Source organism: Myxocyprinus asiaticus, chromosome 46 (genome assembly GCF_019703515.2).
Source record: "Myxocyprinus asiaticus isolate MX2 ecotype Aquarium Trade chromosome 46, UBuf_Myxa_2, whole genome shotgun sequence".
Lineage (NCBI taxonomy): Eukaryota > Metazoa > Chordata > Actinopteri > Cypriniformes > Catostomidae > Myxocyprinus > Myxocyprinus asiaticus.
In genome coordinates, this window is record NC_059389.1 from 28,343,156 (window position 1) to 28,368,989 (window position 25,834).

The window sequence follows — 25,834 nt, forward strand, 5'->3', positions numbered from 1 at the left end:
GAACATCTGCTGCCTATTATTACACAAGGCAATGAGGGTAGCGGAGTAAAACGCAATCAAACGCCACCAAATGCGCCACCACTTTTCACAAATCGGGCTCTGTCTGTCCTAATCATGTGAAGCATAAACTGTAACGAACTGGCCATGGAGATGGTGTTAGGATCCATGTGCAGGAAGTTTATTAAAGTACACAAGCGAACAATCCAAATTGGCAGGCAAATAGAGGTAGTTGTTAAGCAGGCGGTATAATCCAATAAACCAAAAAGACAGTCCAACAAGGCAAACAAAACAAAGGGGTATCCAAAAGGCAGTAAATCCAGGAAAACAGGCAATGGTCATATCAAGAGAACAATCAGCAATGGCAATGGAAAAATGCTTGGTAAGGCAGGGTAAACTGGCAATACTTTACAATGAACAATGGAACAGCATAGTATTTATATGCACTTCCGGTCAAACGTTTTGAAACACTTGACTGAAATGTTTCTCATGATCTTAAAAATCTTTTGATCTGAAGGTGTATGCTTAAATATTTGAAATTAGTTTTGTAGACAAAAATATAATTGTCCCACCATATTCATTTAATTCATTATAAAACTAAAATTTAATTAAAAAAAAAGTTTTTGAAATTGATGACTTGGACCAAATAATAAAGAAAAGCAGCCAATAAGTGCCCAACATAGATGAGAACTCCTTCAATACTGTTTAAAAAGCATCCTAGGGTGATACTTCAAGAAGTTGGTTGAGAAAATGTCAGGAGTACATGTCTGCAAATTCTAGTTAAAGGGTGACTACTTTGAAGATGCTAAAATATAACACAGTTTTTATTTATTTTGGATTTTGTGTAGTCACAACATAATTCCCATAGTTCCATTTATGTTATTCCATAGTTTTGATGACTTTACTATTATTCTAAAATGTGAAGAAAAAAAATTATAATAAAGAATGAGTGTTTCAAAACTTTTGACCGGTAGTGCAGTTCAAAACAGGAAGTCACCAAAGAAGAAACGGTACAGAGTTAGTATTAGAGAGAGGGCTCACTCTGGTGGTTGGTAGGAGGGGTAACAACCTCAGATGTTACAGACAAAGACACATAGAAAGAAGGAGAGATGCGGTAAGTAGCAGGAAGCTCTAAACGGTAGGTAACTGGGTTTATTTGACGGATAATTCTGAAAGGACCCACATACCTTGGACTGAGCTTCCTGCAGGGCAGCCGCAACTTGAGATCCCTTGTGGACAACCAGACCCTCTGTCCTGGCTGATAGTTGGGATGGGGGCACCTCCGTCGTTCAGCCTGGAAGCGTTGTGCTCTGACCACTCGCTGTAGCCGGACATGTGCGCTGTCCCACACCCTCTTGCTTCGCTTTATCCAATCGTCCACTGCTGGCACCGTTGAAGGTTCTCCTGACCAAGGAAACATTGGGGGTTGGTAGCCCAGCACGCATTGGAAGGGGGTTAGACCCGTAGAGGTATGAGTGAGGGAATTCTGTGCATATTTGGCCCAGGACAGGAAATCGCTCCACTTCTCCTGTTCACGGCTACAATAACTGCGTAGATATCTGCCTATTTCTTGGTTTAGACGTTCCACCTGTCCGTTGGCCTGAGGGTGGTAACCAGAGGTGAGACTCACATTGATATCCAGTTGTTTGCAGAAAGCCTGCCAAACTCGGGACGTGAACTGTGGACCTCTGTCTGACACGATGTCCTCTGGTATTCCATAGACCCTAAAGACTTGGTGGAACAAAGCATTAGCGGTTTCCATGGCAGTGGGTAAACCCTTGAGAGGGACAAGTCTGCATGATTTAGAAAATCGATCTATTATTACCAGAATGGTAGTGTTACCATGGGAGTTTGGCATGTCTGTGATGAAGTCGATGGACAAGTGGGACCATGGTCTTTGTGGTATTGGCAGTGGTTGAAGCAACCCTGTGGGCAGTTCTCTGGGGGTCTTGGATTGGGCAAACACCTGACAAGACTTTACATAGTTACATCATGAATCAAAGTTGGCCACCAGAAGGAATTACGCACCAGGGTAACAATTCTTTGGATGCCAGGATGTCCAGTGCTCAAGGAAGTGTGGACCCATTGGATAGTCCTCTGACGTTGAGCTTGGGGTACGTAGTGCTTGGTCGGGGGCAGTTAGGAGGTGACAGTTCATGCTGTTGTGCTCATTGTATCTCCTCCATGATGTCCCAACTAATCGGTGCTATGATGACAGATGGTGGAAGAATGGACCTAGGGTGAGGTTGGAGGTAGGGTGGATCATGTCTGCGTGAAAGTGCATCTGCCTTGCTGTTCTTGCTGCCAGGGTGGAAAGTGACTGTAAAATTGAATCTGGTGAAAAACAATGACCATCGGGCTTGACGTGCGTTCAATCTCTTTCAAAATTCAAGATTTTTGTGATCGGTGATAATCTGGAAAGGGTGGACTACCCCCTCTAACCAGTGATGCCATTCTTCAAGGGCTGCTTTCATGGAAAGTCATTTCTTATTTCCCACATCATAGTTACATTCTGCTGAGTTCAGTTTTCTGGAGAAAAAGGCACAAGGGTAAAGCTTGCCTTGTGTTCCATGACGTTGTGACAGGACCGCTCCAATCCCGCAATCTGAAGCGTCTACCTCAAAGACGAAGGGAAGATTGGGGTCGGGATGTTTCGGTATCGGAGCGGTTGTGAAGCTTGACTTGAGGGAGATGAAGGCCTGGTATGCGGCATCATTCCAAGGCAATTTGTTGGGCTTTCCCTTGAGCAACGATGTGAGTGGGGCTGCAATGATGCTATAATTCCTGATGAAACAGTGATAGAAGTTGGAGAAGCCCAGAAACTGCTGTAGTTCCTTGATTTTTGAAGGTCGAGGTCATTCGGTGACTGCTGTTATCTTAGATACATCCATCTCTACACCTTGATGGCTGATATTTTAGCCTAGGAAAGTGGTATGAGAGGTATGGAACTCGCATATTTCTGCCTTGACAAATAATTGGTGTTCCTGGAGACATGATAGAACTGTCTTGACCAGCTGGATATGTTGTTCCATGTCTTGTGAGTAGATGAGGATGTCGTCAATGTAAGCCACAACACAATTATTCAGTAAATCTCTGAAAATCTCGTTGATAAAAGACTGGAAAACCGAGGGTGCATTAGCAAGTCCATAAGGCATGACCAAATATTCATAGTGCCCCTTGGTGGTGATGAAAGCAGTCATCCCCTTCTCGGATCCTGACAAGGTTATAAGCACTTCTCAGATCAAGTTTGGTATAGATCTTTGCCTCATGGAGTTGTTCAAGGGATGAGGGGATAAGTGGTAATGGGTAACGGTACTTTATGGTGACAGAGTTCAGGCCTCGATAGTCAATACAGGGACATAGACCTCCATCCTTCTCTACGAAAAAGATCCCTGCAGCAGCTAGGGAGGCAGAGGAATGGATGTAACTGTAGGCAAGGGCTTCCTCAATGTAATTCTCCATGTCGAGGGTCTCGGGGTGTGACAGTGCATATTCCTTGCTTCTCGGTGGGGCTGTATTGGACAGAAGTTCAATGGCGCAGTCCCATGGACGATGAGGAGGAAGTTGTGTAGATTTGATTTTGCTAAACACCTCACTGAAATCTGCATACTCCTTGGGGATCGTGGGCTCCTTCTGTGATTCGGGGCTCTCAGTACTGGTGAGAAGACAAGGCATGGAAACAGAAACATGGAGACAATGTTTGTGACAAAAACTTGACCATTGTGTGAGCTCACCTTGGTTCCAAGATATCGATGGGTCATGGATGGCCAACCAGGGATGACCCAGGATAAGAGCATGCTTGGGTGAGTTGATGACATATAGTGAGATATTTTCTACATGAAAAAGTCCAACCTTGATGGTTATCGGAACAGTCTGTTGGGTTATGCCAGTACCAATAGGAGAGTTGTTAACAGTGGTGATGTTAATCGTTGGGGAGCATTGAATGGTGGGTATGTTGAGTTCTTGTACAATCTCCTGATTAATGAGATTTACAGCAGCACCAGAATCCACTAAAGCTGTAAAACACTTTACATGATCACCAGTGGAGACCTCTACAGGTAACAGAAAATTATGTGAAACGTGTGATACAGTGTTCATTGCACTCACATTTTGCCTTGACTCAGGAGAACTTGATTTCTTGTATGGGCATGCAGTGTTGAGATGACCTGGTGAGCCACAATAAAAGCAAAGGTTTTCGTTGCGTCGACGTCGGCGTTCCTCCATGGAAACGCAAGCGTAAGCAACTTGCTTGGGTTCGGGTGATACAGTGGATGCCTGGGCCTGTACTGAGACGTAATTTGAGGCGAAGTGAAACTGAGGCCGTGAAGCATTTTGAATCAGGTTATCCATCTTGATGGCCATGGTTATATATTCAGAAAGAGTAGTACCTTCACCCTTACAGGTCAGCTCCGTCCTGAGTTTTAGGTTAAGCCCCTCATGGAAAACAGACTACAGAGTGACATCATTCCATCAACTCTGAGCCGCTAGTGTCCTGAACAGAACTGCATAATCCGCTGCTGATCGATGACCCTGGTGTAGATGAAGCAGCTGAACAGAGATATCTTGGCTGCCCGCTGGATATTCGAAGACTTCGTGGATTTGTTGAATGAAGTAAACAAATGAAACCTGGATTTTAGGATCTTTATCCCAAACAGCAGCGGCCCAATCGAGAGCTTTGCCAGTAAGTAGTGACATCATAAAAGCACATTTTCTGTAGTCTTGATCAAATTATTCAGATTGATTTGAGAAATATACTTTGCATTTGTCGTAAAAAAAACCCCTCATAGTTGTTTGGCTCCTTTTTAAATCATAATGGTAACAGAAATCACCCAAATGGCCCTGATCAAAAGTTTACATACCCTTGAATGTTTGGCCTTGTTACAGACACACAAGGTGACACACACAGGTTTAAATGGCAATTAAAGGATAATTTCCCACACGTGTCTTTTTAAATTGCAGTTAGTGTCTGTGTATAAATAGTCAATGAGATTGTTAGCTCTCACGTGGATGCACTGAGCAGGCTCGATACTGAGCCATGGGGAGCAGAAAAGAACTGTCAAAAGACCTGTGTAACAAGGTAATGGAACTTTATAAAGATGGAAAAGGATATAAAAAGATATCCAAAGCCTTGAAAATGCCAGTCAGTACTGTTCAATAACTTATTAAGAAGTGGAAAATTCGGGGATCTCTTGATACCAAGGCAAGGAAAGGTAGACCAAGAAAGATTTCAGCCACAACTGGCAGAAGATACAAAGAAAAACCCACAGGTAACCTCAGGAGAAATACAGGCTGCTCTGGAAAAAGACGGTGTGGTTGTTTCAAGGAGCACAATACGACGATACTTGAACAAAAATGAGCTGCATGGTCGAGTTGCCAGAAAGAAGCCAATGCCACAAAAAAGCCTGGTTACAATATGCCCGACAACACCTTGACACGCCTCACAGCTTCTGGCACACTGTAATTTGGAGTGACGAGACCAAAATAGAGCTTTATGGTCACAACCATAAGCACTATGTTTGGAGAGGGGTCAACAAGTATTGTGCTCCTTGAAACATAAATGGCTTCATATGATCACTATCCTTAAATAAAAGACAGTTTTTTTGCATGATCAGTCATATTTTCAAAATCAATGGCAAAATTTCACAATTTCTGCCAGGGTATGCAACATTTTGAGCACAACTGTACCTGTTAACATCTCAGAAAATGTGTTGTAGTGTTTCATGACTCTTTAAGGTTTTACCTATGCATTATTCACTTTCCAAACCACTTCCAAAGTACTCTTGGCAATTTTCTAAACGAATAGAACTTAGGAATAGTTCAATTATCAGGCATACTTCCTTTTTTTTTTTTTTTGATAATACGTTAACTTCTATGAATTATTGTGTTAACCAAACAACTGTTGTTAACATAAATAGTTATATGAGTGAACATAGAGTGTATATGTTGCAGTATATGTTACATTTTTAGGATGTATGGGTGAATTTGTCTTTTTTCGTGGCCTCTTTTTTAGCCATTGCTGCCACATAGGCAGTTAATTAACATGCTCCATCTTGAGGTCCTAAGGAATTTTTATGGACATCTTAACTTATTGTTGAGGTGCTATGTGCCATAGTGTTTATGCTAGCTTGTTTTCATTATTGGTGGGGGGGTTACCTCGCCCCCATCCGCCCCCGGAATCTACGCCCCTGGCCTTATCTGATGGCTGCTTTTCTTTAATGTGACAGTTAGAGAGGAGCCCTGCCATAAACTGGGGCCCTGGAATTCCATCTTGTCCGTTGTTCACTACAAGTAAATGCAAAAATTCATTGATGTTTTTTTTTGCTTTGACAGGTATTGAAAGGTAAAGAAGACACACTGACAGGATTCTTGGAGCCAGTTAATTTTGGTGACAGTCTGTGAGTCTGTTAACAGTTAAACACTTATTTCACATGAAACTCCTCAAATGTTCTTACAGTAGTTCATGATCTCCTCGCTCTTTGTTTCTGCAGCACGTCTCTAAACCGTGTGTATGAGGAACACGTGTTATCGTCCGGTTCTCTTGATGACAGAATTTTTCTGGGAGAAGCAGCAAGAGACATTAGTTCTCCAGGACCCTGTTTATGTGAGGGGATAGAGAACCAAGAACGACCCGCCAACATACTTCAAAACTCTTTCATAGTATGTGTGTTCTTTAACATTCACTCATTTTAGTGCAATTATTAAATGTATAAATTAAGTAAATTTTAAAATATATTCATAACTGAATTTGTATTTAATTACTTTATGAACATAAATTATGTCATCTTTATCAGTAAACGTGTTTGTGTGTTTGTTTCACAGGCGTCTGCTCTTAAAGTATCGACTCCTCTGACGGGAAGGAGGTACGTGCCGGACAGTAGCATTGGTACCCCTGTTTCCACGGCGATGCAGAGTGTGGGCCGTCTGCACACTTTGCTGACTGGAATTAAACACAGACCCAGCATGACACTCAGAGACACATTTAGGTAATTCATTTCAAACTATATTCACATCTGTTTGTCATAATCTGCTACATACAACCTAATACAAGCTGTAGAGCACTTTTATTCATAGACATTCTACTGTAAGCATTGGTCTGTAAAATGTAATTCCAGTGAACTTTGATTATAGTGATTCCAGTAAAATGTGATTCCATTGAACAGTTATTTTAGTAATTCCAGGAAAATGTGGTTCCAGTAATTTCAATGAATTTTATTACAAAATGTGAATCCAATGATTCCAGTAAACTGTTAATATAGTGATTCCAGTAAAATGTGATTTCAGTTACATGTTATTATAGTGATTTCAGTGAACAGTGATTATGGAGATTCCAGTTAATTGTATTTCCAGTAAAATATGAATACAATGTTTATAGCAAACTGTGATTATAGTGATTCCAGTAATTGTTATTCTAGCTTAATGTTATTATAATTATTCCAGTAAACTGTGATTTTAATGAATTGTGATTATAGTGAATACAGTGCAAGTGTCATTCCAGTAAAATGTGATAATAGTTCAATTTTATTAAAGTGATTACAGAGAACTGTGATTCCAGTAAACTGTGATTCCTCAAAAATATTATTTAAATTCACTGTAATAATAGTGAATCCAGTGAACTGTGATTACAATTCAGTGTGAATCTATTGATTCTACTAAACTGTGGTTACAATGATTCCAGTAAAATGTGATTCCATTGTACTGTGATTACAGTAAAATGTGAATCTAATCATTCCAATAAACTGTGATTATAGTGATACCAGTAAAATGTGATTCTAGTTAAATGTTATAATAGTGATTCCACTGAAATGCAGTGAACTTTTATTACAGTTCAATGTGAATCTAATGGTTCTACTAAACTGTGTTTACACTGATTCCAGTAAAATGTAATTCCATTGAACTGTGATTACAGTAAAATGTGAATCCAATCATTCTAGTAAACTGTAATTGTAGTGATTCCAGTCAAATGTGATTCTAGTTAAATGTTATAATAGTGATTCCACTGAACTATGACTCCAGTAAAATGTGATTTAACTGAAATGTAATTTCAATGAATGGTGATTATAGTGATTCCAGTAAAATGTGATTCTAGCTAAATGTTATTATAGTGAATCCAGTGAACTGTAATTACAGTTAATTGTGAATCTACTTATTCCAATAAACTGTGATTATAGTAATTCTAGTCAAATGTTATTTTAGAAACTGTGATTATAGTGATTGCAGTAATTTCAGAAACACTTTGCATTCACTATTGTAATCACACACAGATCTTGTATGAGAGACCCAGGTGAGTCCATATCAGCCAGACTGAAGGATATGTCAGAGATCTTTCTTCAGAATTATGAGGGAACAGGCGAGGAGAACAAGAGTCTGTCCAGAGGTGAAGAACTTCATTCTTCATGTCATGTTTTGTTCATCACATTATTTCTTTGTGCTTTAACTTGTAGCTCATCACTGTTCTCAGAAATACTGATATCAAAAATGTTTTGGCTTCCTGTCTCACAGATGTTGCTGTGAAGTATTTCTGCCTGGCTGAGGCTCTGTATTACAAATCACTGGAAGTCATCATCAACCAGGAGAAGAAACGGCTTGGAGTGGTGGACCTGACAGTATGTTTCACCTTCATTTAAAATGAATGTAATCTATAACCTGCTTAAACTGTATTTCACCCAAAAATTAAAACTCTGCCATCATTTATTCACCCTCATGTCATTCCAAACCTTTATGATTTGTTTTTGTTTTTTTTGTAGACAAAAAAATTTAGTTTACACATTGTCGGATTATTAAGTATAACTGGTATAAGACCAATCATGTAAAAGCGCATTTAATTACATTATTTTCATTTTTGAGTGAACCAATTCTTTCAGTAAATCATATTGACTGAGTATAATATTGTGTGTCTCAGGGTATTCTTGAGCAGGATGTGTTCCAGCGCTCGCTGATTGCCTGCTGTCTGGAGATCGTCATTTTCTCATACCGACCACCAGGAGAGTTTCCACGAGTCTTACAGATCTTTGACCTGCCTGCTTTTTATTTTTACAAGGTAAATAATGTAGAGATAGAAAACAACCATTAAAAAGGCATTCATTAATTTATAAGCCTCAAACAGTCTCTCTCTCTGTCTCTCAGGTGATTGAGGTGCTGGTGCGGGCAGAGGAGGGTCTTTTCCGGGAGGTGGTGAAGCATCTGAATCATGTTGAGGAGCAGGTACTGGAGTGTTTGGCATGGAAAGAGAGCTCGCCGCTGTGGGACAGCATCCGAGATGCCAAGAACTGTGTTCCTGCCTGTCGGGAGGTCAGAACAATACAACTGCTTAAGTCATCATAGACAATATCAGTGGCATTGCTATTACTACTAAGTATTAAACTTCAGCATGTTCCTTGTCCCACACCATTTGCGCTACAGACATGAATAATACCTCAAATCATGCGGCGTGTTGAGGAGAGGTGTGCTGTTACTGTTTCTAGTATTAGCAATGTTGTGGATCCCACTTAGAACACCCAAGCAACCACATAGCAACACCCTAGCAACCACTCAGAACATCTTACCAACCACCTTGCAAAGTCCTAGCAACCACCTAGCAATGCTCAATCATCAACCCAGAACACCCAAGCAACCGCATATAGCAACACACTAAAAACCATTTAGAGCACTTTAGCAACCCCATAGCAATGGCCCAGCAACCACCCAGAACACCTTAGCAACCACCTAGTAATGGCCTAGCAACCGGCCAGAACACTGTTGCAAATCCTTAGTAACCGACCAGAACACCCTTGAAAATCCTTAGTAACCAACCAGAACACTCTAGCAACCTCATAGCTATGCCCTTTCTACCACCCACAATATCCTATCAACCATATAGCAATAAGTTAAAAACCACTCTGAGCACCTTAGCTACCATATAGCAAAAGCCTAGCAACCATCCAGAACATCAACATCCTAGCAACCAACCAGAACACCCTAACAACTCTTAACTACCTAAAACACCCTAGCAACCACATAGCAACATACTAAAAAGTACTCAGAACAACTTAGCAACCACATAGCAACGTCCTTGCAACACATAGCACCCTATCAACCATATAGCAACACTGTGGCAGACAAGCCTCTCGTTCATCAGGAAAGGAGGAAGCAGGAACCGGATTAACAATCAAAAAGACTTTAATTCAACATAAAACACTGAACTGAAATATAACAGAAGCGCACACACAAAACACTGTTGCGTGCATCTCTCTCTCTCTCTCTCTCTCTCTCTCTCTCTCTTTGGCATCCCTGGCTCCTTCTTTTATCTCTCTCCCACTGTTTGGGCAACTCAGTGCCAGGTGTGAATCCTCTCTGCCCGGCCACGCCCTCCTCCTCGTTACATACCCCCACCTCCCTTCCTGGAGGGGAGGAGTTGCCCTTTCGGCCATTCTATCGCCAGACGGTCTTCACTGCCTCCTGAGTACCTGGGTAGGATGAGGGGAGGGGAGGAAAGAGAGAAAGATAGTGGGAGAGACACAGAGAGAGAAGGGAGAGAGAGAAAAATAAGAAAAAACTCAGTGGTTCCTCTATCCACTGGCGGACGGCAACAGCTCCTCTGCTTCCTGCCAGAGGGCAGCAGTTACTCCGTCTCCCGACGGATGGCAGAGACTCCATTGTCCCCTGGCAGACGGCAATGGCTCCTCCACTTCCTGGCGGATGGCAGCGTCTCCTGGCGGACTGCTCCAGTACCATCGAACCACTCCTTTCATCACCATCACAATCTTCCGTCAGCGGTGGGAGCTCTCTGATGGCATGTCTTCCTCAAGTCCTGGGTTTCGGCACCAGTATGGCAGACAAGCCTCTCATTCATTGGGAAAGGAGGAAGCAGGTACCGGATTAACAATCAAAAACACACAAAACACTGCTGCGTGCATCTCTCTCTCTCTCTCTCTCTCTCTCTCTCTGGTGTCCCTGGCTCCTCCTTTTATCTCTCTCTCGCTGATTGGGCAACTCAGCACCGGGCGTGAATCCTCTCGGCCCGGCCACGCCCTCCTCCTCTTCACAAACACATTAAAAACCACTCAGAGCACCTCAGCAAACACACTGTAACGGCCCAGCCACAACCCAGAATACCCCTGCAACCTTGCAACTCCCTAGTAACCACCCAGAACACCCTAGCAAATTCAATGACCTTGCCACCACCCTCAACCCCCAAATAACCATATAGCAACACATTAAAACCACATCAGCAAGTGCATAGCAATAGTTTTCCACTATTGGGCTAGTACGAGCCAGAGCTATCAACTGGCCAGCCGGGGCCAATAGCCTCGGACCTCGAGCTGCAAGACCAAAATCGATCTGCATTCCGACCATCGGGCCAATAGCCCCGCAGCGTTGCCCTAAAACCCGCCCTTAACATGCCACCCTGGTGCCAACGTCACACACCCTGCCCATTTCACAAGCAAGAGGGAAGCTCAAGCTGATGTATTATTTTATCTAGTTATCTAGAATATCGATATTATATCATTTGTAAACAAAACAATATTTAGCTAGCAAGATAAGTTAGCATTGACAACTCACCGACTGTAACTACCATGGTGTCCCGAGTGGTCTCTTCACTACCAGGGAGACAGTGTCCCAGCACACCGTCCATGATCTCGAGGCATGGAACATTCATTCTTTGGGCACCGCTTTGTCCACTGTGCGTTTTAACGGATTTGTACTGTACCCTCAATTTTTACATTTTTCCTGAACCTGTACCGTTGTGTGCTGGATACACAACCTGTAAGTTCAGCGAAACTCCGCCTTTGACATTGACCCGCCAATATCCCCAGCTGGCCTTGTTTGGTCCAAGGGTAATCGACGGGCCAAAGGACATTGGCCGATTACCAAAGCCCCGAGGAGGCACGATAAAGCCCCTGAAAACAGTTGGAACGCAACTGACCCTGGCACGCACTAGCACACCCTCATTTGACCGGATAGTGGAAACGCAGCTAATGACCTGGCAACCACCGGCAAAACCCTAGCAACCATATAACAACATGTTAGAAACCTCACAGAGCACCTTAGCAACTGCATACCAACACCCTGACAACCATCCACAGCCCCCTAGCATGTAAAGCATGATACCGGTAATTCCAGTAAATAGTGATTTGCAGTGAAGAATGGCTTATGTGAAATTATTTAAATATGTGTATGACAGGTAATGCCACCTCAACACCTTGAGGACAGTTCTGGAAACAGCACACACACTCCCAACAAGAGTGAGTTGAGCAGTAACATCACAGGAGCAGGGAAAGGTAAGGAGCACACTCAAAAAACTTCACAGTGGCTGTAGCATATGCATCATTTACGGGTGGGACAGGTGGGACATGTCTCTACCACTTTATGACTTTGCCAATTTGTCCCCACCACTTTTTGAAAAGATTTCATCAGGTAAGTGTCTAAAGTAGAAGAAACATCTCCAGTTCTTGAGCAGGAGTTTCCATTTCGTTCGTGAGTTTATTCTTTTAAGATACGTTTTTTTAATTTTAAGTTAAGTTATGATGAGACTGTTATCAGTGGCACTGAGATGTTCTCTCGTGCATGCATGCAGATGAACGCTCTATTCGCTACGCTGTTGCACAGCTCACGCTCCTTCCCATAACACAAAGCAAAATGCAAACAGATGTGTTCCCGCTAATAATATACATCCACTGACATACAGATGCAATCTTTGTTTATTATATTAAATAAGTTAACCCCTCCCCCAACTGTCCCCACCACTCTTTCAAATAAAGTGACACCCCTGGGCTGTAGAGTAGACCAACAGTAAATGATCTCAGTAGACATGCATATACCCAAATTAACTCAAATGTTGTAATTGTTATCTGTTGTTTCCTCCTCCAGGAGTTTCTCCATCACCCACCTCTCTCCATGATCGCTACAGCTCGCCCCCTACTGGCACGGCTCGGCGCCGTCTCTTTGTTGATGGAGAGATGTCCACTGACCCTGCCCAACATGTGAAGGTGGCCCAACCGTCTCTGGTCAGCACCATCGCAGCTGGACAAACCGTGGTCACTATGGCAACAGCAACCGTCACTGCAAACAATGGCCAGACAGTTACAATACCTGTTCAAGGTGCGAAACAATTCACAAAATGAGTGATTCACACAAACAGTGTCCAAATAAAAATCTAAGTTGAGTCACATTTGTTCTTCTATACATAAAATAAAATCTAAAATCCTTTTTGTTTTTTTTTACTCCCGACTTTGGAATGCCCAATTCCCAATGCGCTCTAAGTCCTCGTGGTGGTGTAGTGACTCGCCTCAATCCGGGTAGGGGAGGACGAATCTCAGTTGCCTCCACATCTGAGACAGTCAATCCGCACACCTTATCACGTGGCTCGTTGAGCGCGTTACCGCGGAGACATAGCACGTGTGGAGGCTTCACGCTATTCTCCGCGGCATCCACGCACAATTCACCACGCGCCCCACCGAGAGCGAGAACCACATTATAGTGACCAGGAGGTTACCTCGTGACTCTACCCTCCCTAGCAACCAGGCCAGTTTAGTTGCTGAGGAGACCTGGCTGGAGTCACTCGGCATGCCCTGGATTCAAACTCGCATCTCCAAGGGTGGTAGTTAGCATCTTTACTTGCTGAGCTACCCAGGCTCCACTTTTTTTGGTTTTGAAAATAAAGTATAATTTTCATTACTGATTTGTTTTTTAACGACAAGAAAAAAATAGTTCGTCTATTAAATAAGAAATTTAACAGCAATATAATTTTTTATTATATTTCTCAATTATAAATGTTGATTATTATTTTGATTGTTTATGATTAAGTATGTAAAAAATGTATGATTATTTACACTTACATTAACTCTATTTTCAGGAATAGCCAATGAGAGTGGAGGCATCACATTTATCCCAGTACAAGTGAGCGTGACGGGCCAAAGTGGGGCGGCTCTACCAACCGTAAATGCCCAGAGTCTGATGGGCACCCTGACCACCCAGCAGCTAACGGGTATGCCCATTAGCACCGCTCAAAACAACCCGACCCCTGCTAAACAAGACAAGAAGAGCCCTCAGCAGGGAACACCCACCCGAGCACAGAAGACCGGGTCACTCAGCCTGTTCTTCCGCAAGGTGTTTATTTCTATATCATTCATATGATATCAAAACTGGACATCATTCAACCCAGAATAACATTATTCATGTCAACTTCATCAGGTTTATCACTTAGCTAGTGTGCGGCTCAGAGACCTGTGTGCTAAACTGGACATCAGTGCAGATCTGCGCAGAAAGATCTGGACGTGTTTTGAGTATTCACTAGTGCACTGCACTGAACTCATGATGGACCGACATCTAGATCAGCTGCTTATGTGTGCCGTCTACGTCATGACCAAGGTATTTACATCCAAAAAAGTGCGTGCGATCTCTGTTCAATGATTTTAAAACTCCTTTTCCAGTAATCCAAATGACTGGCAAGATCATGGAAAATTCATGGAAATATCATGGAAACAAAATGGTCAAAACCCGGTTTTTGTCATAATAATACAGCCCTACTTTTTATATGGTGCAAAAGTATGTCTTTTACTGGTCAATATTTAACTGTTATGTCCTCGTTCATTGTGTAGGTAACTAAGGAGGACAAGTCTTTCCAGAACATCATGAAGTGCTACAGATCTCAACCTCAGGCCAGTAGCACTGTGAGTGTGAATTCATTTAATTATCTATTTACAGTGGGGTACAAAAGTGTGAGTCCACATTGAAATTCTGACATTGAAAATCTAAATTTAAATCTGGAAATAAACAGAAAATTTTAGGATTTTGTCTGGCTAAAAATCGTTATGATGTAAAATGAAGAAATATTTAAGATTCTGCACTTTCCACATCACTTGTCAAATAAGCAAATTTTAACTTTTCACTGAAGTTGTGCTGATCTGTTTACAGTATTATCAGTATAAACTGGTAATAAAACCCACGATCTTGTTGTTATAAGTGCAATGGTCTACCACTTGAGCCACAGGAACCAGTACATAAACAAGTGATAAAGATATGTTGATATTAATTAAGATAATTATGATTTCAGGTGTACAGGAGTGTGTTGATCTCTGGGAGAAGGAGATGTCACTTAGGAAGCAGTGAACACACACACAGACAGAGCTCACCCACTGACACAGCACAAGAACAAGGTAACACACATTATATAATTTTTTTGTCTTTTTGTCATTTTACTCATCCAAACAACTGTTTAGAGTTCACTGAGTTCAGATGAAAGTGACGGTTTGCTCTGTTTATGTCCAGTAAATAGTGATTTCCTCTGTTTCTGCAGCGAGCGGTGAGAGCAGTCCCGTGTCCATGCGCTCCAGCAGCACTCTGCCCATTCCTCAACCCAGCAGCGCCCCCTCCACCCCAACCCGGGCCCCTGGGGGCCCTCAAGAGCAGGAGGAGGAGAGAGGAGACCTCATCCATTTCTACAACCACATCTACATCAAACAGATCAAACAGTTCGCACTGCGTTACTCCAGCAACTCGCCGAAAAACAGGGTGACTTCGCTGTACTTCTGAATTGCTGTTTGCACAGTTTAATGTGAATGTAATGAAAACAGTGTTCAATTATTTTTGTAAAATTTTTACTATTTAGTATTTCATGATTGAGTTTGTTGTGGTCAGTCTTCTCATTAATTCAACATGAAAATTGAGCCTAATAACTTTTTCCCACACTATTTTAAAGAAAAAAAATGTGGCTGTAATTTACAAAAAAAGAGACACAAACATTAACCATGGTTTCACTATGGTGAAACTGCAGTGACCATGACTGTAGTAACCATCTTTTTTGTGTTAAGAGCCATGGTTTTAAAAACCAGGGTATGTGTACCACAAATGAACCATGTTGTTACTGTAGTAAAACTGTTTTTAGTTTATTTTTTTGGCAGATTGATTTTTATTTTTATTACTATAGTTTTGGTTTTCCTGTGTTACTGTAATGGTTTTTACCACAGATATCATTGTTAAAATATGGTTACTGTAGTAAAACCATGGTAAATTTTATAGTTATGGTATTACTTCATATACCGCAGTTAAACTATAGTTACTGTAGTAAAACCATGGTCAGTTTTGTGGTTACAATGGTTTTACAACAAAAACAACAAATCTGGTTACTGTAACAAAAAAACATTGTTCTTAAGGGATGGATAAAGGTGTTGTGAGGAAACCCAAAATAATTGTGAGGGAACAAAAAATATTTGAGAGGAACGCAAATTATTGTGAGGAAATGCAACTTATTGCGAGAGAACGTCCTGTTACTGATGTAACCTTGGTTCCCTATCTGTCACTCACTCGAAGTTGTGTCGATATAGTGACACTAGGGGTCACTCTTGGGAGCCCGAGGTACCTCTGGTCTTTGATAAAAGGCCAATGAAAATTGGCGAGTGATATTTGCATGCCACTCCCCCGGACATACGGGTATAAAAGGAGCTGGTATGCAACCACTCATTCAGATTTTCTCTTTGGAGCCGAATGGTCGATGTTTACTGAGCTGACTTTTCATGCATCTCTGCTGGATCTGACGCCGCATTTCAGCGGCTTCTCCCTCCTCTGCACTGGTGCACTGCAGAGAACGCCCTGGGCGCTTCGGCAGAAAAAATGAGAGTAAATTTTTCTAAAAGAGTATATTTCTCTAAAAGAACGGCACACACGGAACGTCTTTTTAAAGATGCCTTTCCGGTTGTGTGTTATTCCTGGTTGCTGTCATACCTCTCAACTTCTGATGGTCACAATCGATGTCTTTCGTGCGATTGCTTTCATAAGGCACTACGGGTATGAGGCCAGCGAGGCTAGCACTGGGGGTGATTTGGGGACCACAATGGGACCACCTCCGCCGGGTATCCCCCCACAGACCTCCCATTCCCCAGCACGCTCGTCTGCCCCGATCGGGCTTCCGGATGAATCCGCCGGCTCGTCTCACGACAAGTTCGACCTCTTGTTCGGAGCCCGCGAAACTGATGAGCTCTCGAGCGCAGCAGCGAGAGCAGGCTCGTCCAGTCAGATGCAGAAGCCTCAGCTGGGCTCCCCCCCTTGGGTGCGGTTGCCCAGTCACAGGCTGATGCGGAAATGATGGACATGCTTTCCCAGGCAGCCATGAGCGTCGGGCTAGAGTGGAACCCTCCGCTCTCCCCTGAACCCTCGCGGCTCAATGATTGGTTCCTGGGCTCGCAGCTCCACTCAATGCAGCCACGCCCTGCTCCAGTTCCTTTCTTCCCAGAAGTGCATGAGGAGTTGACAAGATCGTGGGAGGCACCTTTCACTGCCCGGTCTAGATCTTTCAGCTCCTCCGCCCTCACTACCCTCGATGGCGGGGCAGCCAGGGGCTGTTCGGCCATTCCCCCGGTGGATAAGGCGCACGCGGTGCACCTATGCCTGCAGAGCGCCACCACCTGGCATGGACGCCCAAAGCTCCCGTCCAAAGGCTGTAGGTTCACATCGTCCCTGACGGCCAAAGCCTACAGTGCCGCTGGACAAGCCGCCTCCGCCCTGCACACCATGGCTCTCCTGCAAGTCCACCAAGCCAAGGCACTGAAAGAGCTGCACGAGGGTAGTTCCGCCCCAGATTTGATGCAGGAGATGCGCTCGGTGACCGACCTCGCTCTCCGGGCGACGAAGGTCATGGCGCGGTCTCTCGGGTGGGCGATATCCACCTTAGTGGTCCAGGAGCACCAACTTTGGCTCAACCTGGTCGAGGTGGGTGAGGCCGACAAGGCACGGTTCCTTGCTGCCCCCATTTCCCAGGTTGGCCTATTCGGCGACACCATTGAGGACTTTGCCCAGCAGTTCTCGACGGTGAAGCAGCAGACGGAGGCTATCCGGCACATCCTGCCCCGGTGCGGCTCAAGATCCTGCACCCCGCCTGCTCGTTGCCAAGGGCATCCCCCTGCAGTGACTGCACCAGCTCTGCTGCAGCCCGCCCTTTCGGCCTGGCCCCGGCATGGAGCCCACAGCAGGAAGCAGATGCCACCCGTCTCACGGCCGGCCGCCAAGAACCCTCGCAAGCCTTCGAAGTGCCCCTGAAACAGGCGACCCAGGGACGACGAAACCCACCTTGGAGCTGGTAAGTAGACCACTCCATCCCCGGTGGAGGGCCGGGAGGAGAATCTTTTGTTGCTTTTTCATTTAATTTCGCCACATGCCCAAGTGGCTGAGGTACCCAACAGTTCAGCAAAAGAGCGGGTTCCTCGTTCCCTGGGTCACGTACCCGGTGTGCACGGCCGTCATCATGACCACCGTCCACCTTTCCATCCTTGCAGGTTTGGCGCTCCAGCGGCGGTCTCCCCGCCATTGCGTGCTCAGCTGTGGCACAAATTCGCCCCTGATGTGACAGTCTCCACGGGTCATGAGGACAGGCCTCTTCCTCCCTGTCCCAGGCTGTTCCGGGGGTGGTCACAAGGAGCCAGGTGAGTGCTTCGAGCCTGTCCCTCCAGCCGAGATGCAGAAGGGGTTTTACAGCCCCTACTTCATTGTACCGAAAAAAGGCGGTGGGTTGCGGCCAATCTCGGACCTGTGAGTACTGAACCGGGCTTTACACAAACTCCCGTTCAAGATGCTGATGCAAAAACGCATTCTGGCGAGCGTCCGGCATCAAGGTTCGTTCGCAGCGGTAGACCTGAAGGACGCGTACTTCCACGTCTCTATTCTACCTCGACACAGACCCTTCCTGCGGTTTGCATTCGAGGGTTGTATCAGTACAAGGTCCTCGCTTTCGGTCTGTCCTTGTTCCCTCACGTCTTAACGAAGGTCGCAGATGCAGCTCTTGCCCCGTTAAGGGAAGTGGGCATTTGCATTCTCAACTATCTTGACGATTGGCTAATCCTAGCCCACTCTCGGGATATGCTGTGTGCACACAGGGACCTGATGCTCTCGCACCTCAGCTGACTAGGGCTTCGGGTCAACTGGGAAAAGAGCAAGCTCCTCCTGGTTTAGAGCATCTCTTTTCTTGGTTTGGAGTTGGACTCAGTCTGTCGAGCGCGCACAGTCGGTGCTGACCTGTTTGAAGGTGTTCAAACAGAAATCAGCGGTTCCACTGAAACTCTTTCAGAGGCTCCTGGGGCATAATGGCATCCTCAGCGGTGGCCACTACGCTCGGGTTGATGCATATGAGATCGCTTCAGCACTGGCTTCAGACTTGAGTCCCGAGATGGGCATGGCACCACAGGACACATTGTGTGGCCATCACTCCGATCTGTCACCGCCTCTTCAGCCCTTGGACCGACCTCACATTTCTACGGGCAGGTGTTCCCATTGAGCAGGTCTCCAGGCGCATCGTGGTTACGACAGGCGCTTCCAAAACGGGCTGGGGCGCTGTATGCAACGGGCACGCAGCCGCCGGCTTATGGACGGGCACGCGGCTGCGTTGGCACATCAACTGCCTCGAGTTGCTGGCAATTCTGCTCGCCCTGCGGAGGTTCCGGTGGTTGATCCAGGGCTAAGCACATGTTAGTTCGGACAGACAACACGGCAGCAGTAGCATATGTCAACAGTCAAGGCGGTCTGCGCTCCCGTTGTATGTCACAACTCGCCTGCTGTCTCCTTCTCTGGAGTCAGCAGCACCTCAAATCGCTGCAAGCCACTCATATCCCGGGCGACCTCAACACTGCAGCGGACGCACTGTCACAGCAGGTTACCCTCAAGGGAGAGTGGAGACTCCACCCTCAGGTGGTCCAGCTGATTTGGAGCCAGTTCGGACAGGCACAGGTAGACCTGTTCGCCTCCCAAGAATCCTCCCACTGCCCGCTCTGGTACGCCCTGACCGAGGCACCTCTTGGTATAGACACGCTGGCACATAGCTGGCCTCCTGGACTTCGCAAATATGCGTTTCCCCCAGTGAGCCTACTTGCACAGACCCTGTGCAATGTCAGGGAGGACGAGGAGCAGGTCGTCCTGGTAGCACCCTACTGGCCCACCCAGACGTGGTTCTCAGACCTCATGCTCCTCGCGACAGCCCCCCCTGGTGAATTCCCCTGAGGAAGGACCTTCTTCCTCAGGGATGGGGCACCATCTGGCACCCACGACCAGACCTCTGGAATCTCCATGTCTGGCCCCTGGACAGGACATGGAAGACCTAAGTGGTAGACATGATCACTCAGGCTAGGGCCCCCTCTACGAGGCGCCTGTATGCCTTTAAGTGGCATCTGTTAGCTGAGTGGTGTTCTTCCCGACGCGAAGACCCCCAGAGATGCACAGTCAGATCGGTGCTTTACTTCCTGCAGGAGAGGTTGGAAGGGTGGCTGTCCCCTTCCACCTTGAAGGTAAATGTAACCGCTATAGCGGCACACCACGACAGAGCAGACGGTAAGTCCTTAGGGAAGCACGACCTGATCATCAGGTTCCTGAGAGGCACCAGGAGGCTGAATCCCTCCAGACCATGCCTCGTTCCCTCATTGGACCTCTCTGTAGTTCTTCAGGGTCTACAGAGAGCCCCTTTGAGCCTTTGCAGTCAGCTGAGCTTAAGGCACTCTCCTTGAAGACTGTCCTCCTGACTGCGCTCACTTCCATCAAGAGGGTAGGAGACCTGCAAGCATTCTCTGTCAGCGAAACGTGCCTGGAGTTCGGTCCGGGCTACTCGCACAAGATCCTGAGACCCTGACTGGGCTATGTGTCCAAGGTTCCCACGACCCCTTTTAGGGACCAGGTGGTGAACCTGCAAGCACTGCCCCAGGAGGAGGCAGACCCAGCCCTGATGTTGCTGTGTCCGGTGCGCACTTTACGCATCTATTTGGATCGCACGCAGAGCTTTAGAGTCTCTGAGCAGCTCTTTGTCTGCTTTGGTGGACAGCGGAAAGGAAACACTGTCTCCAAGCAGAGGATCGCCCACTGGCTCATTGACGCCATAACTATGGCATATCATGCCCAGGACGTGCCGCCCCCGGTAGGGCTACGAGCCCATTCTACTAGGGGTGTAGCGGCCTCCTGGGCCTTGACCAGGGGCACCTCTCTAACAGACATTTGCAGAGCAGCGAGGTGGGCAACACCCAACACCTTTGCGAGGTTCTACAACCTCCGGGTGGAACCAGTTTCGTCCCGTGTAGTGGCACGCACAAGCAGGTAAGTCCAGGACAGCCGGCCGGGTATATCGCTTGCGCATAGCGCCTTTCACCTCCCCTGAGCTGAAGACATGTGCCGTTAACTCCCAGTAGTGTTCCCAAACTGTGTTCCCTGGTTGATTTCCTCCGAGCCCTGTGGCAGACGAGTGTTCGGAGAGACTCGCTGCCGGCCCAGTACATGTGCTAACTAAAGCCCTGCACTAGGGTAGGTGCTCCGCATGTGGTGGTTCCCCATAGGTAACCCCATGCGATGTATATTCTCCGCTAATTCGTTTCCCCGTTGGCAAACGGCATCTTCCTTGGGCAGAGGCCCTCTGCCCCAGTCTCCATGCTTGTAGTAACTCCTGCCCTGTAGGGTAGGACCTACCATGGGACTTCTCCACATGGCATACTCCCGACATAGCTCATGTGACGTATTTCCACTTAAATATCCCCCCCTCTCTCTGGGCGAGGTGTGGTCTCCACAGTGTCCTCCCCTTGGGAGGGACACCCCCCCGACTAGACCTGGTCGGCCCAGTCGGATAATCCCCCTTTTATTTAGGGAGTGGGAAAAAAAGGGGATAAGAGGCCACGACTGGGCTAGCCTGTCTCTAGCTTTTGGGTAGTCGACTTGTCCCAAAGGGCCGTTCGACACTCATAACAATGATGGGGGAGGTTACGTGTTGGCGTAGTGCGCTGGCTATGAGGCACACAGTGGTCTGCCCATCACACACCGCCAGTTCACGTAACACAGTTCAGCCAGTTGTGGCGTTTTTGTATGGGGATCCCTAGTGTAACTACATCGACACAATGTCGAGTGAGTGACAGATAGGGAACATCCTGGTTACTTGCGTAACCTCCGTTCCCTGATGGAGGGAACGAGACATTGTGTCCCTCCTGCCACAATGCTGAACTACCCGCTGAAATGGCCAGGACCTTGTCTCGGCCCCTCAGCATAAAACCTGAATGAGTGGTTGCATACCAGCTCCTTTTATACCCGTATGTCCGGGGGAGTGGTATGCAAATACCACTCACCAATTTTCATTGGCCTTTTATCAAAGACCAGAGGTATCTCGGGCTCCCAAGAGTGAGCCCTAGTGTCACTACATCGACACAATGTCTCGTTCCCTCCATCAGGGAATGGAGGTTATGCAAGAAAACCAGGACGTTCCCTGAAAGAAGGGAACGAGATGTTGAATTAGTAGCTGAAGCTATAGAAGCTCCTCTAAGGAGCACCGATCTCCCCTTTGTACTGAAAAATAAGAAGGAAGAGGGACAAGAAATAAACGTGAATTTATAAATTAATTAATTAATTGTAATGTATAACAATGACACTAGCCATTCCAGGTAGTGGAACATTGCATGAATAGCTCTGCTTTACACATAGTGGGAAGAGAAGAGATAAAAACAGTCTTAGATCGGAATGTGATGCAATGGCACTAGCTGACAGGGTAGTGAAAACATATATCAGTCCTCCTTCGCAGCCAAAAGCTGGGAAGGGAGGAAGGAAACATCCCAGTTATAAAACCTGCAAAGGTGTTAACCTCAGCTAAGGAGAGAACGCTTGCAGGGTAACATCCTGAGCCCAGAAGGGAGTGGTCAGCACTTTGGGCACAAAACCCTCTCTGGGCTTGAGAACAGCTTTTGACAAGCCCAGTCCCAACTCTAAACAAGAGTCATTGACTGTTAAGGCCTGATGTTTAAGTTTGAATGATACCAAAGCAAGTAGCAGGACAGTCTTCCAAGATAGTATGCATAAGCTTACTGCCTTTAATGGCTCAAATTGTGAACCTAGAGGACATTAAATATGACCGTTAAGTCCCAGACCGGGGTGGTAGCGGGGTGAGAGGGTCTTAGCCGTCTTGCATCACACAAACATTTACTGACCAGAGGGTGTTTGCACACAGACAAACTACCCAAGGGGTCATGGCCAGTTTCTTTGGCAGTGGTGTGTGCTTTAAGCGAGAACAGAGTAAGTCCAGCATCCAAGCGGTCTGTCTAGAAGCAGAGTATCATCTGCACAGGGAAAGTCACTAGGTCCTCACCACAGGATGATAAAGCATCCAGTCTTGTCATCGAGGCTCGTAGTTTGGTGTAGAGCACCGGCTGCAACAATCTTATTATGCCAGATCATGTGCCAGACATGAAGTCTCCACAGTTCCAGCAGGGGATGCCAGATCTTGGTTTGGCTTACGAGAGCAGATCCCTCCTCAAAGGAATTTCCAGAATCTTGCACAACACTTGGTGTAGCAAGCCAACTGGAGGGAATACATATTTGTGAACTAGGGTGTCCAAGCCCAGCGGAGCCTCAGTCATAAAGTACCAGTGGTGACAGTGCGTGGTGTCCAGAGCCACAACTGTGGTGTTGTCCGTGTGGATCAGACTGTAAACCTGCACATCTGTCCGAAAAGCTCCCAGAGCCATGAGAACTGCGAGCAGTTTGAGACAATTTATGTGCCAAGTAGTTGCACACCTGTCAAGGTGCAGATGACTGAACGACCATCGCATAAGGCTTCCCGGCCTGTATTGGATATATTGGATTCAAACCTAAAACCTGATAGAACTCTCACAGCATTCGGGCCACCCTGACCTGTATTGGATGCATCTGCTGTGACAACTTTTCATCTGGCACTCTCAGCAGAGCACAACGCCTTTCTGATTGAACGTGGTCACTCTCCACATAGCTAGCTAAATAAAGGCGCTTCACTGGGAGATTTAAGAGACCATGTCACCACATGTGATGAAGAACTCTCGAGTTGGCTGAACATTGCACAGATCTCATATGTAATAAGTCCAGATGGGTTATGACGCTGCGGCAACCATCAAACCTAAAACCTGCTAGAAATCTCACAGCTGTAGGGCCACACCGGCTTGAACTCATCAAGCACTGGAGGATAGATTGAGTGCATTTGTCGGTCAGATGTGCTGACATGGCCAACAAGTCGAGTTTTATTCCAAGAAGGAAACTTAGAGACTGGGCACCTTTGCTCAAATTACTTTAAGGCCCAAATGTTCCAGTTGTATGAGCAACTGATCTTTCGGCTTGCATGCTTGTTCCTCTGATTGTGCTTATAGCAACCAATCATTGAAGTAGTTAAATATACAAAAACTGCTCATCCTTAGCAGAGCAGGTGCAGCATCGACACATTTCATAAAGGGGTACAAGCTGAAGGGCAGGACTTTGAACTGGAATGCATTTCCTTGAAAGCCCAGCAAAATATCCCTGACATATTCATGATTGATGAACTTGAATGATAGCAGCATGCCAGATCGAGCCGCAAATCTCCACAAGTGCACTGAACAGGCAAAGCTGCTTGAAATGGAAAAGAGGATAGATGCAAGGCTCAAGCCAGTGGCAAATTATCCTCAAACTCTCTGTGCTGTATATCCCATCCTCACTCGCCTCCCTTGTGCAGTCCCTCAGGAGCCACAGAAAGAAAATTGTGGACAGAAAGGGAAGTGGCTTTAGCTTTCAGAGAGAAAGCACCAGACAGAGGGATACATCGCTCATTTTCATGTGTGGAAACATTTGCAAAACATTGTCTTTCAAAAGACGTTGTTAAAAATGGTTCTTGTAGTTTCTTTTCACTAAAAGAAAAACACACAAAGCAACACAATGCAATCAATATAAAACACAGAAGGGTTTAAAGGATATGCTGTCCGTCGGAGCACACAGGTAGAAGAAAGATAATCAACACCCTGAAAGGGTGCAGATCCAAACGATGCTAAGCTTTGACATGTGTTCCAGAGCACAAGATGTTCCCGTGACCCTGAAGAGGACAATTGTGATAATGTGGTTGATTTTATTCTCCTTAGAGGAGCTCCCATAGCATCAGCTACTGACACAGGGTCGAAGTGACCAACTTGAATGGGAACACAAATAGTTTTATGGGGAAAAGAATCCCTCACTTACCTCTAAGGGGCTCCGTATATTTCACTATGAAATATGTCACAATATGGAAGTTAAATGGGTTTCAAATGCCATTTCATATTGACTTTATGCTTTCACTTTTTAAATTGCCTAAAAATTTTTTACATACCATTATGTAGCTTCTGTATTTGAGAAATTCAGAAAAATCCAAACATTAAAGGAATAGTTCACCCAAAAAAGAAAATTCTCTTCATTTACTCACCCTTATGCCATCCTGGATGTGAATGACTTTCTTCAGCAGAGCACAAATGAAGATTTTTAGAAAATTTCTCAGCTCTTTTGGTCCATACAATGCATGTGAATGGGTACCAAACTTTTGAAGCTCCAAAAATCACATAGGTCAGCATGAAAGTAATCCATATGACTCTAGTGGTTAAATACATATCTTCAGACGCGATATGCTAGGCATGGGTGAGAAACAGATCAATATTTTAGTCAATTTTTACTATAAATTCTCCTCCCTGCTCAGTCAACCTCCACTTTAACTTTCACTTTCACATTCTTCTTCTTGTGTTTTTGGTGATTCACATTCTTCATGCATATGCCCCGTACTGGGCAGGAAGAAGAATTTCTAGCAAAAATGGACTTAAATATTGATCTGTTTCTCAACCACACCTATCATATTACTTATGAAGATATAGATTTAACCACTGGAGTCTTATGGATTACTTTTATACTGCCTTTAAGTGCTTTTTAGAGCGTCAACATTTTGGCACCCATTCACTTGCATTTTATGGACCTACAGAGCTGAGATATACTTCTAAAAATGTTAATTTGTGTTCTGCAGAAGAGAGAAAGTCATACACATCTGGGATGGCATAAGGGTGAGTAAATGATGAGCGAATTTTCATTTTTGGGTGAACTATTCCTTTAAATGATGCTTTAAGAA

The 25,834-nt window shown here is 45.4% G+C and overlaps 1 protein-coding gene across 1 annotated transcript in view; it reads left to right on the plus strand.

The window, feature by feature from the left end:
• LOC127436283 (retinoblastoma-like protein 2) overlaps window positions 1-25,834 on the plus strand; it is a 58,154-nt gene that overhangs the window by 28,810 nt on the left and 3,510 nt on the right. Inside the window, exons 7-20 of the mRNA XM_051690349.1 lie at window positions 6,328-6,392; window positions 6,486-6,654; window positions 6,817-6,980; window positions 8,259-8,371; window positions 8,497-8,600; window positions 8,897-9,034; window positions 9,121-9,285; window positions 12,158-12,254; window positions 12,844-13,074; window positions 13,829-14,082; window positions 14,167-14,343; window positions 14,574-14,645; window positions 15,029-15,131; window positions 15,272-15,486. Of these exons, the coding sequence (XP_051546309.1) occupies window positions 6,328-6,392; window positions 6,486-6,654; window positions 6,817-6,980; window positions 8,259-8,371; window positions 8,497-8,600; window positions 8,897-9,034; window positions 9,121-9,285; window positions 12,158-12,254; window positions 12,844-13,074; window positions 13,829-14,082; window positions 14,167-14,343; window positions 14,574-14,645; window positions 15,029-15,131; window positions 15,272-15,486 (2,067 nt within the window). The remainder of the gene's footprint in view (window positions 1-6,327; window positions 6,393-6,485; window positions 6,655-6,816; window positions 6,981-8,258; window positions 8,372-8,496; window positions 8,601-8,896; window positions 9,035-9,120; window positions 9,286-12,157; window positions 12,255-12,843; window positions 13,075-13,828; window positions 14,083-14,166; window positions 14,344-14,573; window positions 14,646-15,028; window positions 15,132-15,271; window positions 15,487-25,834) is intronic.